Source organism: Nuphar pumila, chromosome 17 (assembly GCF_984573655.1).
Source record: "Nuphar pumila chromosome 17, dmNupPumi1.hap1.1, whole genome shotgun sequence".
NCBI lineage: Eukaryota > Viridiplantae > Streptophyta > Magnoliopsida > Nymphaeales > Nymphaeaceae > Nuphar > Nuphar pumila.
The window spans coordinates 11,234,210-11,247,644 of record NC_143265.1 but is presented as its reverse complement, the minus strand read 5'-3'; the positions used below and the strand labels follow the sequence as shown (position 1 = coordinate 11,247,644).

The 13,435-nt window shown below is 37.4% G+C and overlaps 1 protein-coding gene across 1 annotated transcript; it reads right to left on the bottom strand.

The window, feature by feature from the left end:
• Positions 1-999: 999 nt before the first annotated feature.
• Positions 1,000-13,235, bottom strand: LOC149811628 (lipoxygenase 6, chloroplastic-like). The gene is made up of 9 exons (XM_089993468.1): positions 12,833-13,235; positions 11,317-11,597; positions 10,635-10,872; positions 9,917-10,246; positions 9,722-9,807; positions 9,509-9,616; positions 8,538-8,839; positions 8,074-8,340; positions 1,000-1,951 (listed from the first exon to the last, which is right to left on the bottom strand). The coding sequence occupies exons 1-9, from the start codon at positions 13,197-13,199 to the stop codon at positions 1,192-1,194; spliced, it is 2,739 nt and encodes a 912-aa protein (XP_089849594.1). The 5' UTR covers positions 13,200-13,235; the 3' UTR covers positions 1,000-1,191.
• Positions 13,236-13,435: the final 200 nt, after the last annotated feature.

Here is a 13,435-nt window from a genome sequence, read left to right as displayed (position 1 = left end):
TGGTTATTTTTTTATTTTAATCAGAGAAACTTCCCTAAGATCATAAACCTAGTTGTGTTGGCTCTGCCTACCGTACTTACAGTCGCTGTCCTGGCAGCGTAAAACTCCCCCGGGAAGTCACCACGCTTCAGCTTTCGCAGGGGGTGACACGCTTATGGGATTTGAACCTAGACTACCAGCCTAGCAGCCTAGGCCCCATCCCACTACACCAAACCCCTTGGGGCTACATCTATGTGGTTATTAAGTTGGTATAACTTGCACCAAAGATTTCTAACTAAATAGTTATGTACCTTCATTAGTACCAAATATTTTCCCTTTATAAGAACATCCAAACAGGAGGTAACTGTAACATCTGATAAGAATAAAATTGGATTCGCTCAGCATAGCGTTCATGATAGACCTATTAAGGGATTGGTTAGTGCAGTCTGGAAGTGATTCATGTTACATCTTTCTTGGGTCTATATCCAAATCTGAAAAGGCCGTATATGATCAGACCCACATCACAACGTGTATTGTCTAACATCTCAGACATTGCAAGAAATGGATGGATTTCTCTTAAATCAGAATATGAGCTGCTGCAACTTGAACTTAAGATGAAGAGAGAGACAAACATTTGATAGCCTCACATATAAGTTGCAGCAGTAAGCTACCATGAGACTGTCACTAGCAGGCTGAGACACACACACACAGATTACTAAAATGATAAAGAGGGTTCAAGTGTTGAACTTTGATATATTCTGCATTAACTGTGCCGTATCTAGAGATCGTCCAACTAAATCAATTTCAGGTCCCCAACCAAACAGTAATATGATGCTTCTGCAACTTGAACTTAAGATGAAGAGAGAAACATTTGATAGCCTCACATATGTTGCAACAGTAAGCTACCATGAGACTATCACTAGCAGGCTGACACACACACACACACACACACACACACACACACACACACACACACACACACAGAGAGCATCGGATTACTAAAATGATGGAGGGTTCAAGTGTTGAACTTTGATACATTCTGCATTAACTGTGCCTTATCTAGAGATCGTCCAACTAAATCAATTTCAGATCCCCAACCAAACAGTAAGCTGCTCTAAGCTTACAAAGCTAACATAAAACTACAAAATCTGAGTCTGTCAGATGCTGATCAACCTGTTTACAAAAGGATGTACATCAGACTGCAAAGTTGCATCATATGGAAATGCTGTTAGGGACTCCCCTACCAGTCACTCCCGGGCCTGACGTGGGAAGTAGCATTTCATAAGGAGGAACTCCAGCTCCACTTCTGTTCTTAAGTTGCATATCTTTGTTCCTCCTGTGAATAATCTCTTCTATATCCTCTAACCTTGCCGAAAATTTGTCAAATGCTGATTGGATCTTTTGATCATTAATCCAGTGTGTGTGATAGGGCTGCACTTGACCTAAGTACTCTTCATCTGGGGAGTGTGTTGATAACGCATCCTGGACAGCCATGACCTTTGTAACTTGAAGTTGAGTTGGTAGTGACGCAAGCAATGTAGCTTGTGGGTTTAGAAGGAAGGTTTGGAACTCTGCTTGATCTTCTCTTGGAATTAGTTTTCTCATAAGCGTAGGATGATTTGGCATGTATCCACCATATGGGTACTGACCAAAATTGACAGCTGCATGTTGCCCGGATGCCACCCAGATCATCGTAGTAAGGATTCCACACAAATCCTCCTTGGTGTTCAGTTGAGGCCACCATGGTTCATTCCTCTTATCATAATGACCCTTGTTCTTTATCTCATCCCACCAACTTTGAAGTTCAACATCAGACTTGACACTGTTTGGTTCTGAATAAAAGTGTGAAACATAGTCTTCAACCCAGACTTTAATGGCTGACCATATGAGAAGCCCATCTGAAGCATAAGGGTAGTCCTCGATAACAAGCCTGACTCCATGTGCACTTGAAGAATCCTCCACAGCCATGCCCCTGAAATTTCTAATAGGTTACAAAGAGGAATCATGCATAATCTGACAGAACTTAAATACTTAAAGAGCCTTTTTATGAAAAAAATCCAAGAGAAAACAGAAGGATCATTCAGCCACAAGAAAACATATATAATGTTCAATAACAGATTGCAACATTTAAGAAGCAATTTCCTCTTCCACTGTAAGGAACTCTTCCAAAATTTTCTGACCTAATATCTTGCAGATTGAGCACTACCATATTTTCTGTCTAGAAGTGTTTGTCCTAGCACAGTATAAGAGAAAACTTCTCTTTCTACAAGCATATCTCATTCCCTTAAAGCTTATGACCATATCAAGTAGAAAGTTTTGTAATGAAATGGTGGTCTTCAACAAATGCACGAATAACTCACAAACAAGTGTCTATTGGAGACACTACAAGCATGACCCTTAAAAGGGTATAAAAGGAAGAACACTTGAAAAATAAATAATACTTTATTCATGAACAAAATGCTTAAGAAGCATAGTAATTTACATTGAAGGGGTTCACCCCTATATATACAAAAAAGTGGAAGAGAGAGGAGAGCTCATTTTGAGCTCTCCAAAAGAGACGTTGGACTGTAGTCCAACGTCTCTTATTATAGCTGTTGGACTACAGTCCAACAACATTTATTATAGTTGGACTACAGTCCAACAGCTATTTGCACAGTCAAGTTCAGGAACTTGACGGGATCAAATATCTAGTTTCTATTGAACTAGATGCTAAAAAAGAAAATAAAGAAAAATAGAAAAAGAAAATAATAAAAGAAAATATAATAATATTAAATAATATATATATATATATATATATTACAGTTTACATTTTAACACTCCCCTCAAACTTACGGTACAATGAGCGAAAGTTTGTCTAAGAGAAAGTGAAATCTGGGAGCAGCGAGAGGCTTGGTGAAGAAGTCTGCTAATTGATATTCTGATGTAACATATGACAGATCAATGGTTCCATGTAAGTATTCCTCTCTGACATAGTGACAGTCCATCTCAATGTGTTTAGTGCGCTCATGGAATGTCCGGTTGCTTGCAATATAGATCGCACTTTTGTTGTCACAACACATCTTTGAAGCTTGCGTTGCTTTAGCTCCCATATCCGCTAGCAATCGTCTGAGCCAAACAACCTCCATAGTGGTGGTTGCTATGGCTCTGTATTCAGCTTCGGTAGAGGAAAGAGAGACTTTTTGTTGCTTCTTGCACCTCCACGAAATTAAGGCTTCACCTAGGAACACACAAAAACCAGTAGTTGAATGTCTATTATTGGAATCACCTCCCCAGTCAGCATCAGTATATGCAATTAAATTTAATGAAGATGAAGCAGATAAGAAGAGTCCTCGTGAAAGAGAGGATTTTAAGTATCTAATAATACGCAAAATTGCTCACATATGCACGGAGGTGGGAGCATGCTGAAACTGACTGGCTGTATGAACCGCATGAGTTATATCTGACCTAGTAATGAAAAGATAAGAAAGAGCTCCAACAAGCTGTCTATAAGGAGTAGGATCATCAAGAAGTTCTCCATCATCAATTTTCATTTTAACATTAACAACTTATGGAGTGTCTACTTTCTTATCATTTGTAATTCCAGACCTGAAAACGATATCAAGAGCAAATTTAGATTGAGATATCAAATACCCCCGAGGGGAATAAGCAACTTCAATGCCTAAAAAATATCTTAATAAACCTAAGTCAGTCATTTCAAAGTGAGTTTTAAGAAGAGATTTGATATTTGCAACTCCCTGTTTGTCGCCTCTGGTGATGATCATATCGTCCACATAGAGAAGAAGAATAATGATGCTTGCATCAGATTTCTTAACAAACAAAGCAGTGTCAGTTAAACAAGGTTGAAAACCAATATCAAGCATAACATGACTAAATCGGTCATACCAGGCTTTTGGAGCCTGTTTAAGACCATAAAGAGTTTTTTCTAGACGAAGAGTTTTACCCTTAGGGATACTAATACCAAGTGGGGCTTCCATGTATACTTCTTCAACGAGATTTTCATTCAGGAAAGCATTTTTGACATCTAATTGAAAGATAGGCCATGTTCTAATGGAGGCCAAGGCTATTAAAGTTCTAACAGTGGTCATACGTGCCACAGGAGCAAATGTTTCTTCATAATCGATGCCATACTCTTGAGCATATCCTTTTGCTACTAAACGGGCCTTATATCTTTCCAGGGTCCCATCACTTTTGGTTTTGACTTTGTATACCCACCTACAACCTATAGGTTTCTTACCTGGAGGGATATCTTGGATCGTCCAAGTATTGGCCTTTTCTAGTGCATCCAATTCTATTTTCATGGCTTCTATCCATTCTATATGATTTTTGGCTTGAGAATAGGATGATGGTTCAACATATGATTGTATTAATGTAATGGCAGCCCTATACGTGGGTGAAAAAGATTCATAAGACACAAATTTTTCTGGAGGTCTAGAGATTCTAGATGTTCTTCTAGGTGAGACTTCAGAGTATTTTTATAATGCACATGGAAGATTTTGCTCTCTACGTCTTGAATATTGTAGACTAACATCCCTATGAATTTGCTCTTCATTATCATCATTTTCAACAACAATAGGACTTTGATCATTGTTAAGGTCACATCCAACATCACATTCATTGGATTTTGAAGTTTGATCAATTAAAAACGAGTATTCAGTGGCATCCTTGGATTTTTCAAATTCAAAGAAGCTTTCTTTTTCCAAAAAAGATACATTTCTTGACACATATAATTTGTCATTTTGAAAATCGAAACACCTGTAGCCTTTTTTATTATCAGCATATCCTAAAAAGGCACATGGGATTGCACGAGGAGAGAGTTTGTCATTTTTGTTGGTGAAAACAAAACATTTGCATCCAAAGACTCTTAATCTAGAATAATCTGGAGTTAAATTAACAAGCTTTTTTATTGGAGTTGTATTCTTTAATGAGGAAGACGGCATCCTATTAATGAGGTAGGTGGCAGTTAGGACCGCTTCAGCCCAAAAACTTTTTGGAACTTGATTTGCAATTAGCAATGTCTTAGTAGTTTCCATAATGTGCCGATGTTTGCGTTCGGCTAGGCCATTCTGCTGTGGAGTGTGTGGACATGATCTTTGATGTGTAATACCATGTAAATTGAGATAGTCTTTGAATTCGTTGGACATAAACTCTCCCCCTGAATCAGTGCGAAAAACAGAAATATCATTTTGAAACTTATTTTAACCATTTTATGAAATATTTGGAAGTTAGCAAAGACATCAAATTTATGTTTAAGAAAATAAATCCAAGTATGTCTAGAGAAGTCATCAACAAAAATGACATAATATGTATAAGAAATTACTGGTGCGGGGCCCCAAACATCCGAATGTATTAACTCAAGTGGTCGTGAGGAAACAAAAGTTCTACTAAGAAATTATAACCTTTTCATTTTGCCAAGAATGCAGTCTTTACAAGAAAATATTTCAGAATTACAAAATTTTTCCAAACTTGGAAAATATTGAATTTTAGACATATGAGGATGACCAAATCTTTTGTGCCATAAATCCAATTCTAATTTCTGAATATTATAACAAAATGCATTCTTGGGTAATTCCAAAAAGTCCATGTAATAGAGTCCTCCTTCTCTATGGCCTTCCTCAATCAGCTTCCCTGACTGGCGATCATGTACCCAACAAGCATGAGAAGAGAAGGATATATTACATCCATAATCAGATATTTGCGAGACAGATAAGAGATTCAAATTAAGTTTAGGGATATATCTAACTTTTGGGATAAAAAATTTTTGGATTTTTGAAGATTTTCAAAACATCCTATTCCTTTTACTTCAAGAGATGTGCCATCGGCTGTAAAAACCTTTGACACACTTGAGTTATTTTTAAGACATTCGGATAGACTATTAACATTTGGGGTCATGTGAAAAGAGGCACCAGAATCTAAAAGCCAAGGAAAGTTACCTGAACCGGAGAAAAATGCAATTGCCGCTCCAGTTGAGGCTTCGGTTGAGGAGGATACCCCTTTGAGAAGAGGTTGAAGGATTTCCATCAGTTGAGCCATAGACAAAGGTGCATCTTGATCTTTTGACTCGGATTCAACAGATGCAACTCTTTTTTCTTCTCTTCTTTTTAACTTTGGACATTGAGGCCTATAGTGCCCCGGTTCATGACAATGATGACAAATAACTTTTCTTTTATCAAAGTCGCCGTTTTGCCTTCCAAAATGAGGCGGCTTGTAAGTACGAGTATGATTCCTCGATCTAGATACAGCTAAAACTGAGTCATCATCAACTTTTGGAGTACTTTTTCTAAGTCTATTTTCTTCCATAATGAGCTCTTCTATAGTATCAACAATAGAAAGAATTTTTCCACGATGTAATAGGGCCGATTTGGTGGATTCAAACTCCGGCCTTAGACCATTCACAAATTGATAGAAATGTTCCATATCGAGTTGCTTTTGGCGAAGCTCGATATCTTCGGCACAATGCCATTTGGGCTCAAGAAGAGCCAACTCTTCCCAAAGTTCGGACAACTCATTATAATATTCTCGAATAGTTTTATCTTTTTGAGTCATTGTCCAAACTTTGTCTTGTAAATTGCATACATGTGCAATATCTTTAAGGGAATACATGTTTTTGAGGTATTCCCAAGCCTTATCGGCATGCACAAACTTAGCTAGACTAGAGCATTTTTTAATGTTTATGCTATTGATGAGTCATGACATAATTTTTGCATGCCCTATCCTCCACTATTTCCATTTCTTTTCATAAGTGGCTAATGCCATACTCTTCTCTTCTTCCGTTAGAGGAACCTCTTTATCACCCTCTTTCTTGGTAAGAGATAGTTTAGGTTCCAAATCGGAACCATCCACTATACCCCATAAACCTTTTCCCCAAATGTGGTGCTTCATAATCAAAGTCCACATTACATAGTTAGTATCATTTAGCTTCATAGGAATGATGGTGATCTTATCATTGTCATCCATCTTTTACAAGGGTAAGAGAGGAATAAATAGAAGGAGAGAGAGAGAGAGAAAAATAAAAAGAAAAGAAAAAGAGTAGACAAGGGAATAAGAGAGGATACAAAGCCAAAATTTTTTGTAGCCAAGAACAAAAAATCTTCTTGAGCCAAGAACAAGGTGATGAAACACCTTTTGTAAATGTGGCACGGAAATCGAGGCGGAAGCACTTCAAGATCTAAGGATTTCGTAGCTCTGATACCATGTAATGAAATGGTGGTCTTCAACAAATGCACGAATAACTCACAAACAAGTGTCTATTGGAGACACTACAAGCATGACCCTTGAAAGGGTATAAAAGGAAGAACACTTGAAAAATAAATAATACTTTATTCATGAACAAAATGCTTAAGAAGCATAGTAATTTACATTGAAGGGGTTCACCCCTATATATACAAAAAAGTGGAAGAGAGAGGAGAGCTCATTTTGAGCTCTCCAAAAGAGACGTTGGACTGTAGTCCAACGTCTCTTATTATAGTTGTTGGACTACAGTCCAACAACATTTATTATAGCTGTTGGACTACAGTCCAACAGCTATTTGCACAGTCAAGTTCCAACAGGAACTTGACTGGATCAAATATCTAGTTTCTATTGAACTAGATGCTAAAAAAGAAAATAAAGAAAAATAGAAAAAAATATAATAAAAGAAAATATAATAATATTAAATAATATATATATATATTACAGTTTACATTTTAACAAGTTTAGATTCGCAAATTGTAATGCTTTTCATATATAATGGTTGGACAAACTGGAGCATGTCCATGTGTCTGTGAAATGGATTCTAGGACTTAAACAGTAATGCCCTACATTCAAGCTATCATATATGATCCTCATATAGAATATTTAAGATAATAACTTTTCCTTCTAGTTTACTTTTATCTACTTTAGGTTAATTTCCCCTTACTAATTCTGAAACATAAATCATAGGCAGCCTAGTGTTCAAACCTAAACAAACACAAACTGAATTTGCATGAAGAACTACGTTAAATTCATGTTATCCTGTTTATGCTTTAATCTATACATGTAAATACACAAATAGGAGAAAAGAGATGGAGTCTTCAGCAGTTCAACCTGTCATTTTGAAGTCTCCAGAAGAAATCTCACCTTCTGATCAAGTCTGCTGGTAATGCCTCCATGTCAAATCGCCACATGCTTTCATAGGCAGCTGAGCTCAGCTCCATGGCATATTTTCCTGGACTGAAACATTGTTCAATAACTCCCCCTCCATTTATCAAACTTTGTCGTGCCAATGCATTGATTTCAAGTGTATACCGCATGTGTGGATGCAGCAATTTATGGATAGGATGCATTGAGCTGAGCTGTCTATGAGTCGCAATAATATAAGGTTCCATGCATGCATGGGTCCTCAACCTGAAAATTTAAAGTATGTGCATGTTAACATTTAGATAAATGGCTCTTACCATGAGGATTTCAAACAAAAAAAGACTATTAGAACCAAATTTTACTGCTTGAGGGACCCAGAGCAAATCTTCTTGTAGCCGCAGTGTAAAGGATGGGTTATTTAACTTTTCATCACTGTTCCATTATTTCAAGGTACATCCACTTACCAATGGTGTACCAATTGATGGACACCAGAATCATTTGAACAGACATGAGCTTTGGCCATCTTCCAGGTCCAATGGGTTGTTGCATCATGCCCAACAGTGTAAACGTGTTTGTTCCTTGGCCTGGAAGGGGTAGGTGGGAGGCTGAGCTCAATAACAATTGGCTTCATTGTATCACCATCGATCAAGAAAAAGATGATCCTTGATGCATAGGCTTTTCTCGCTTCCAACAAATTCATCCTTTTTATGAAGGGCAAGAGAATATCATGGTAGTCAAGTATAAACAGTCTCCCATACTCAATGGCCTGAATCATCAATCAGGATGAGGTGAAAAATTAATAAAAGTGGCTATAATATAAGTATCACAATACTATTACTACAACAGAAAAAGATTTAAAAGAAAAAAACCATGCTATTTTAAAAAAAATTGTAACTTTAAGGTCATTGCATTATGTAATGATGTTTTACACATTATTTACCTTAATTTTTTTTACTCAAAACATGATCTTTTTGTTCAATTTTTTTGATATTCAAAAACCATTTTAACTTCTATTTACATCACTGCAAAAAGAGAACATTACCAAGATTTAGTATTTTTTTTAAGTTATTTCGCTTACAAATGCTGAGATTTTTTCAGGATTGACACAAGGCTCTGTTTGGGAGTTTGGGAGAAAAGCATTCAGGAGGCAATTGTGAAGTTGAGTTAAGGTGTTAAACTCCAGTTTTTGCACCCAAAAACAGAGCTGGCAAATACTTTAAGGAATTGGATTTTCCAATTCTCCAATTCCTACCACCCAAACAGATCTTAATATCCCAAGAAATTACCACCTAGCAGAGATATAGTCTAGACCACTATTGGTGTGTATGTGGAAAAAGTGCTTAAGAAACAACACCAAGGTCACTGACATACATTACTCCATTGTAAAGTTGGAAAAAAATACGAGAATCATGCAGAAATGAACCAACTGCAGTACCTTTTCAACACTAAGTCCATTCAATTCTTGCTCAATGAGCTCCTTTGTTATTGTTGACTCAGATGATCCATACAATGCTGGGTCTAATTTGCTGAGAATTGGAAACTCCTGCAAAATCATTTTGAACCTCCAAGTTCTAGATGATACAAAAGGGTTCTGCTTTGCAAACATACTGGCACTAAATGAGAAGAGTAAGATATCTATGTTAAATACCTTCAACCTTTCAATATTCACAGGATTTACACCAGCCAGTGTTTGACGAGCAAATTCATTATCACGTAGCCATGAAAATCTGTCTCCTGCAACATTTAACACAAAAGTAATGTTTGAAATATAGATGATCTGTATCGCACTTCAAAGGAAAAAAAAAGAAAAGATGTGAATTTTCAAGAGAGTCCTTGCCCATACTTGAAATTATAGCAGGAATTTCAAATCTTAGCAGCTTGTCACTAGTAATAACCTGTTTTAAAATCCTAGGAAGTAATAAGCTCTCAAGAATGCCTTGGTTCTCATCATGCTTTACAATGATCCCTTCATTATACAGCCTGTCAATCTCTGAGAAGCATTGAAATGGTTTGTCACTGCGAGAGAGAGTAGCAGCTAGAGACGGTATCAAATTGTGCAGGATAGCTTTGAGCCGTCCAGAGGAGAATGAATTCTGTTTTATTTCCTCAAAGTTTTCATCTCGAGGAATGTATACTGGATGAGGCTTCTCAAGCCTACTCTCTGTCAAAGGATCTGTCATGCAAGCAGATGAGCAAAAACTCAGATTTATGAAGGGAAATAATCAAATAATATTTTATTTACAGGGTTGCATCCTAAAATAAAATTTCAAGTAATTGCAAACACAATTTTTAGAAAAGAGAATATATTGTCCAGTAGCCGACCCCATGTAGTTAGGATAAGGCTTGATGACGATGATGAGTATATATTGTCCAGTCCACTTGACAGTTTCATAAATTGTGTGCATAGCTGTCTCAACAGTCACTATAAATTTTTTCAAAATGATAATTCTCAAAACTAAAAAATGCAATGAGTGATTCCAATTATCTAAGATTTTCCTTCACAGGAACTTGAAAATACAGAGCAGAGCATATCGAATAGAAGGAAAAAGAAAAGGTAATACCTGACTTTGTTGGAGGGCGACCAGTGCGGCAACGTCTTGGATAAGGTCTCTCATTCCCACCCAGAACTGGTCTAGAAAGATCAATATCCTTGTCTGGGTTTCCCAAGTCATTGTAAGTAGCATAATCATATATCCTATCAAATTGCTTACGCTCGCCCTTCCCATTACCACAGATGCCAACCAACTCATGTTTTCTAAGATCCCTAAGACCAGATGGCGTTTGTGAAGGCAAGTACACCTAATTGGCAGAAGACAGAAAGAAGAATTCAAATTAATGAAGGTACAACATAGGAACAGATCCAGGTAGGTAATTTGGTGAAAATCATTATTTCCCTTCTTAAGATGTTTTATATTTATCATAAATATACATGACATGAGTACTTCAAATTATCAGATAAAATTTCCATGATATTTCCAAAGAGTCTGGGTTAAGAACCAGACAACCAGCATTGTTGGTTGGATGGTCCCTATTCAAGGCAACTCATAATGAGCCAAAAACAGTAGGACACGGCAATCATGGACCCAACTAAACCTGTCTTCAAGCATGTCTACTGCTAAGTTGTTACCGTAATTAGTAAATAACTGAATACATAATAATGAAAGGAAAAGCACAAAATGGAGAAGAGAGAGAGAGAGAGAGAGAGAGAGAGAGAGAGAGAGAGAGAGAGATTTTCACTCTTACCTGATTAGAAAAGAACACCCTTTTCTCTGGATTATCATTCTGTGAGTGGATCCAAGAATTTGCAGGAAAAAATATGGGACCTTCATCAAATCCTTGAATCACAATCTCCACCAAGAAGAACTCCTTGTCACGCAGATTAGTGACAATAACTGCTCCCGAGTGTCCAAAATCAGAATCAACAGTGAAATCCGCAGTGTACTCTAAAATATGTGGACGATTTGAAGGCTTAGGCAACCAGCCCCTAACAGCTGCCTCTGTACTTCTTTTTCCTACATTTGTTTCTGTGCAAAAAATAAAATAGACTTAAGGAGACTGACTTTTCCATGATACTCTGAAAATAAATTATGTGAGCACTGGTCCATTGTCAGTATTAAACATGAAGCACACAGCATATGGTAGGAAAGATAAAGAGTAGTGTTTTCATGTTTTCATGTTCCCATCCGCAAGAACGTGCAAGCACACTTGCTGGTATTAATTTTCTGTCATGTGTAGAATTAATGAATCTATGATCAATTCCAATACAATATCAAAACAGTATGTAAAGATTTGGACTGTTTTCCAATTATTCAGATTTTCATCCATTCTTTTTATGATATTTATCAAGAACAATGAGTGGTTTTAGGTTCTTGTAGAAAATTCCGCTATCAGAAATGCTAAACATTGACATTGATAATTATGATGTATGCCTCATCAACATCTGGTTGCTGCTTTCATGGTGTTAGACATTAAGCACACCGCATATGGTAGAAATAATAAAAGTAGTGTTTTCATGCTTTCAAGATCCCACCTGCAAGAACCTGCGGTTTCACTGCTAGTATTAACTTTATATTTAGCATTCAGAAGTCAATCAAACCCATAAAATGCAATTAGCATGGGCATTTACTAACTAAAATGTTTTGTTGATTGTTAAGGTAGGCTCAGGTTGACTGCATGAGGATCCTAGTGGGAATCTTACATGGTGGGCCCAGTCCGATTTTCAGTGGCAAATGCGATGCCATTTACTGTAATAGAAACAGTCTACAATTCCTTTCTTAACTGGGTCATGAACTGGCTTGATATCCTTGACAAGCTATATTGGAGGTTACAAATCAAAACGTCTCTATGAACTAATCCAAAATCAATTTCTGAGAACACACATGGTGTTGATCCAAGAGTATTGAAGGCTCTCTAGACACCAGTAATCCTTCTCCCTCAAAGCCATCTTCTTTTCCAAGCCAAAAAAGATGGTGCACTTTATGTTATAAAAATGTTTCCACTTTACAACTCAAACTCATAAATGGAACTATGGAAGTAACACACATAAATAGTAAAGCTATTAAAATACCAACAGCCAAATTCCTCTCTTTTATTACACAATATAACAAAAAACTTTGTTGGTCCATGTTTAGGAGAGGAAAAAGATAGATACCAACATGGGAACTACTTCAAGACTATCAAATTATACACCATAGAGATAAACCAAACAAAGGCATCTTCTTCTTCTTCCAAGAGAAGAAGAAAAAGGGTATAGCCTCACCTTGATCTAGTTCGGTGCTGACGAGCTGAAGAATGATCCCCTTCCCAATTCCATTACGGAACGTCTCAAACTGATCCTCGAGCATCTCCAAAATCCCCTCCTTCATCTTCTTCCTGATCGTGACCACCGCCCGGACATCTGCAGTCTTAGCTCCTCCATCCGACTCCGTAGTCGTTACCTCTGCCTCCTCATTTTTTCTGAGCACCGCCCTGAATGGCTTTCTGATCCTGAAGCTAAAACACTGCTTCTGGTTCTCCCTCCCCACCTTCACCACCCTTACGAATTCCCGGCCAACTCTGATCTCCGAAGAAATTCCTGAGCTGTGCCTGATCCTTGGTTGGTTAAGAACACTCTGAACCGTAGCCATCTCTGAATCAGAGAGAGAGAGAGAGAGAGAGGCTGAAGGCATGAAGGTGTCGGTTTACGTCTCTGCCTTTTTTTAAAGAGTTTGGCTGAGGTAAAAGAGGGAACGGCGAATCACAACGGGAAGTCAAAGCCCATATGCATGGAAACGGATCCCATCATTTGAAATAGGATGGGATCCATCATACATTTAATCCTAGCTATCCAATCAAGCACGGATCCCATCATTTCCATTGATTG

Bases quoted from the DNA above. Each gene is read 5' to 3' on its own strand.
- LOC149811628 (XM_089993468.1), bottom strand. From the start codon at position 13,199: ATGGCTACGGTTCAGAGTGTTCTTAACCAACCAAGGATCAGGCACAGC. The intron at 10,247-10,634 runs GTATTACCTTTT...CTTGCATGACAG, and splicing joins TCGCCCTCCAACAAAGTCAG to ATCCTTTGACAGAGAGTAGG. The intron at 8,840-9,508 runs GTACTGCAGTTG...TTGATGATTCAG, and splicing joins ATGGACTTAGTGTTGAAAAG to GCCATTGAGTATGGGAGACT.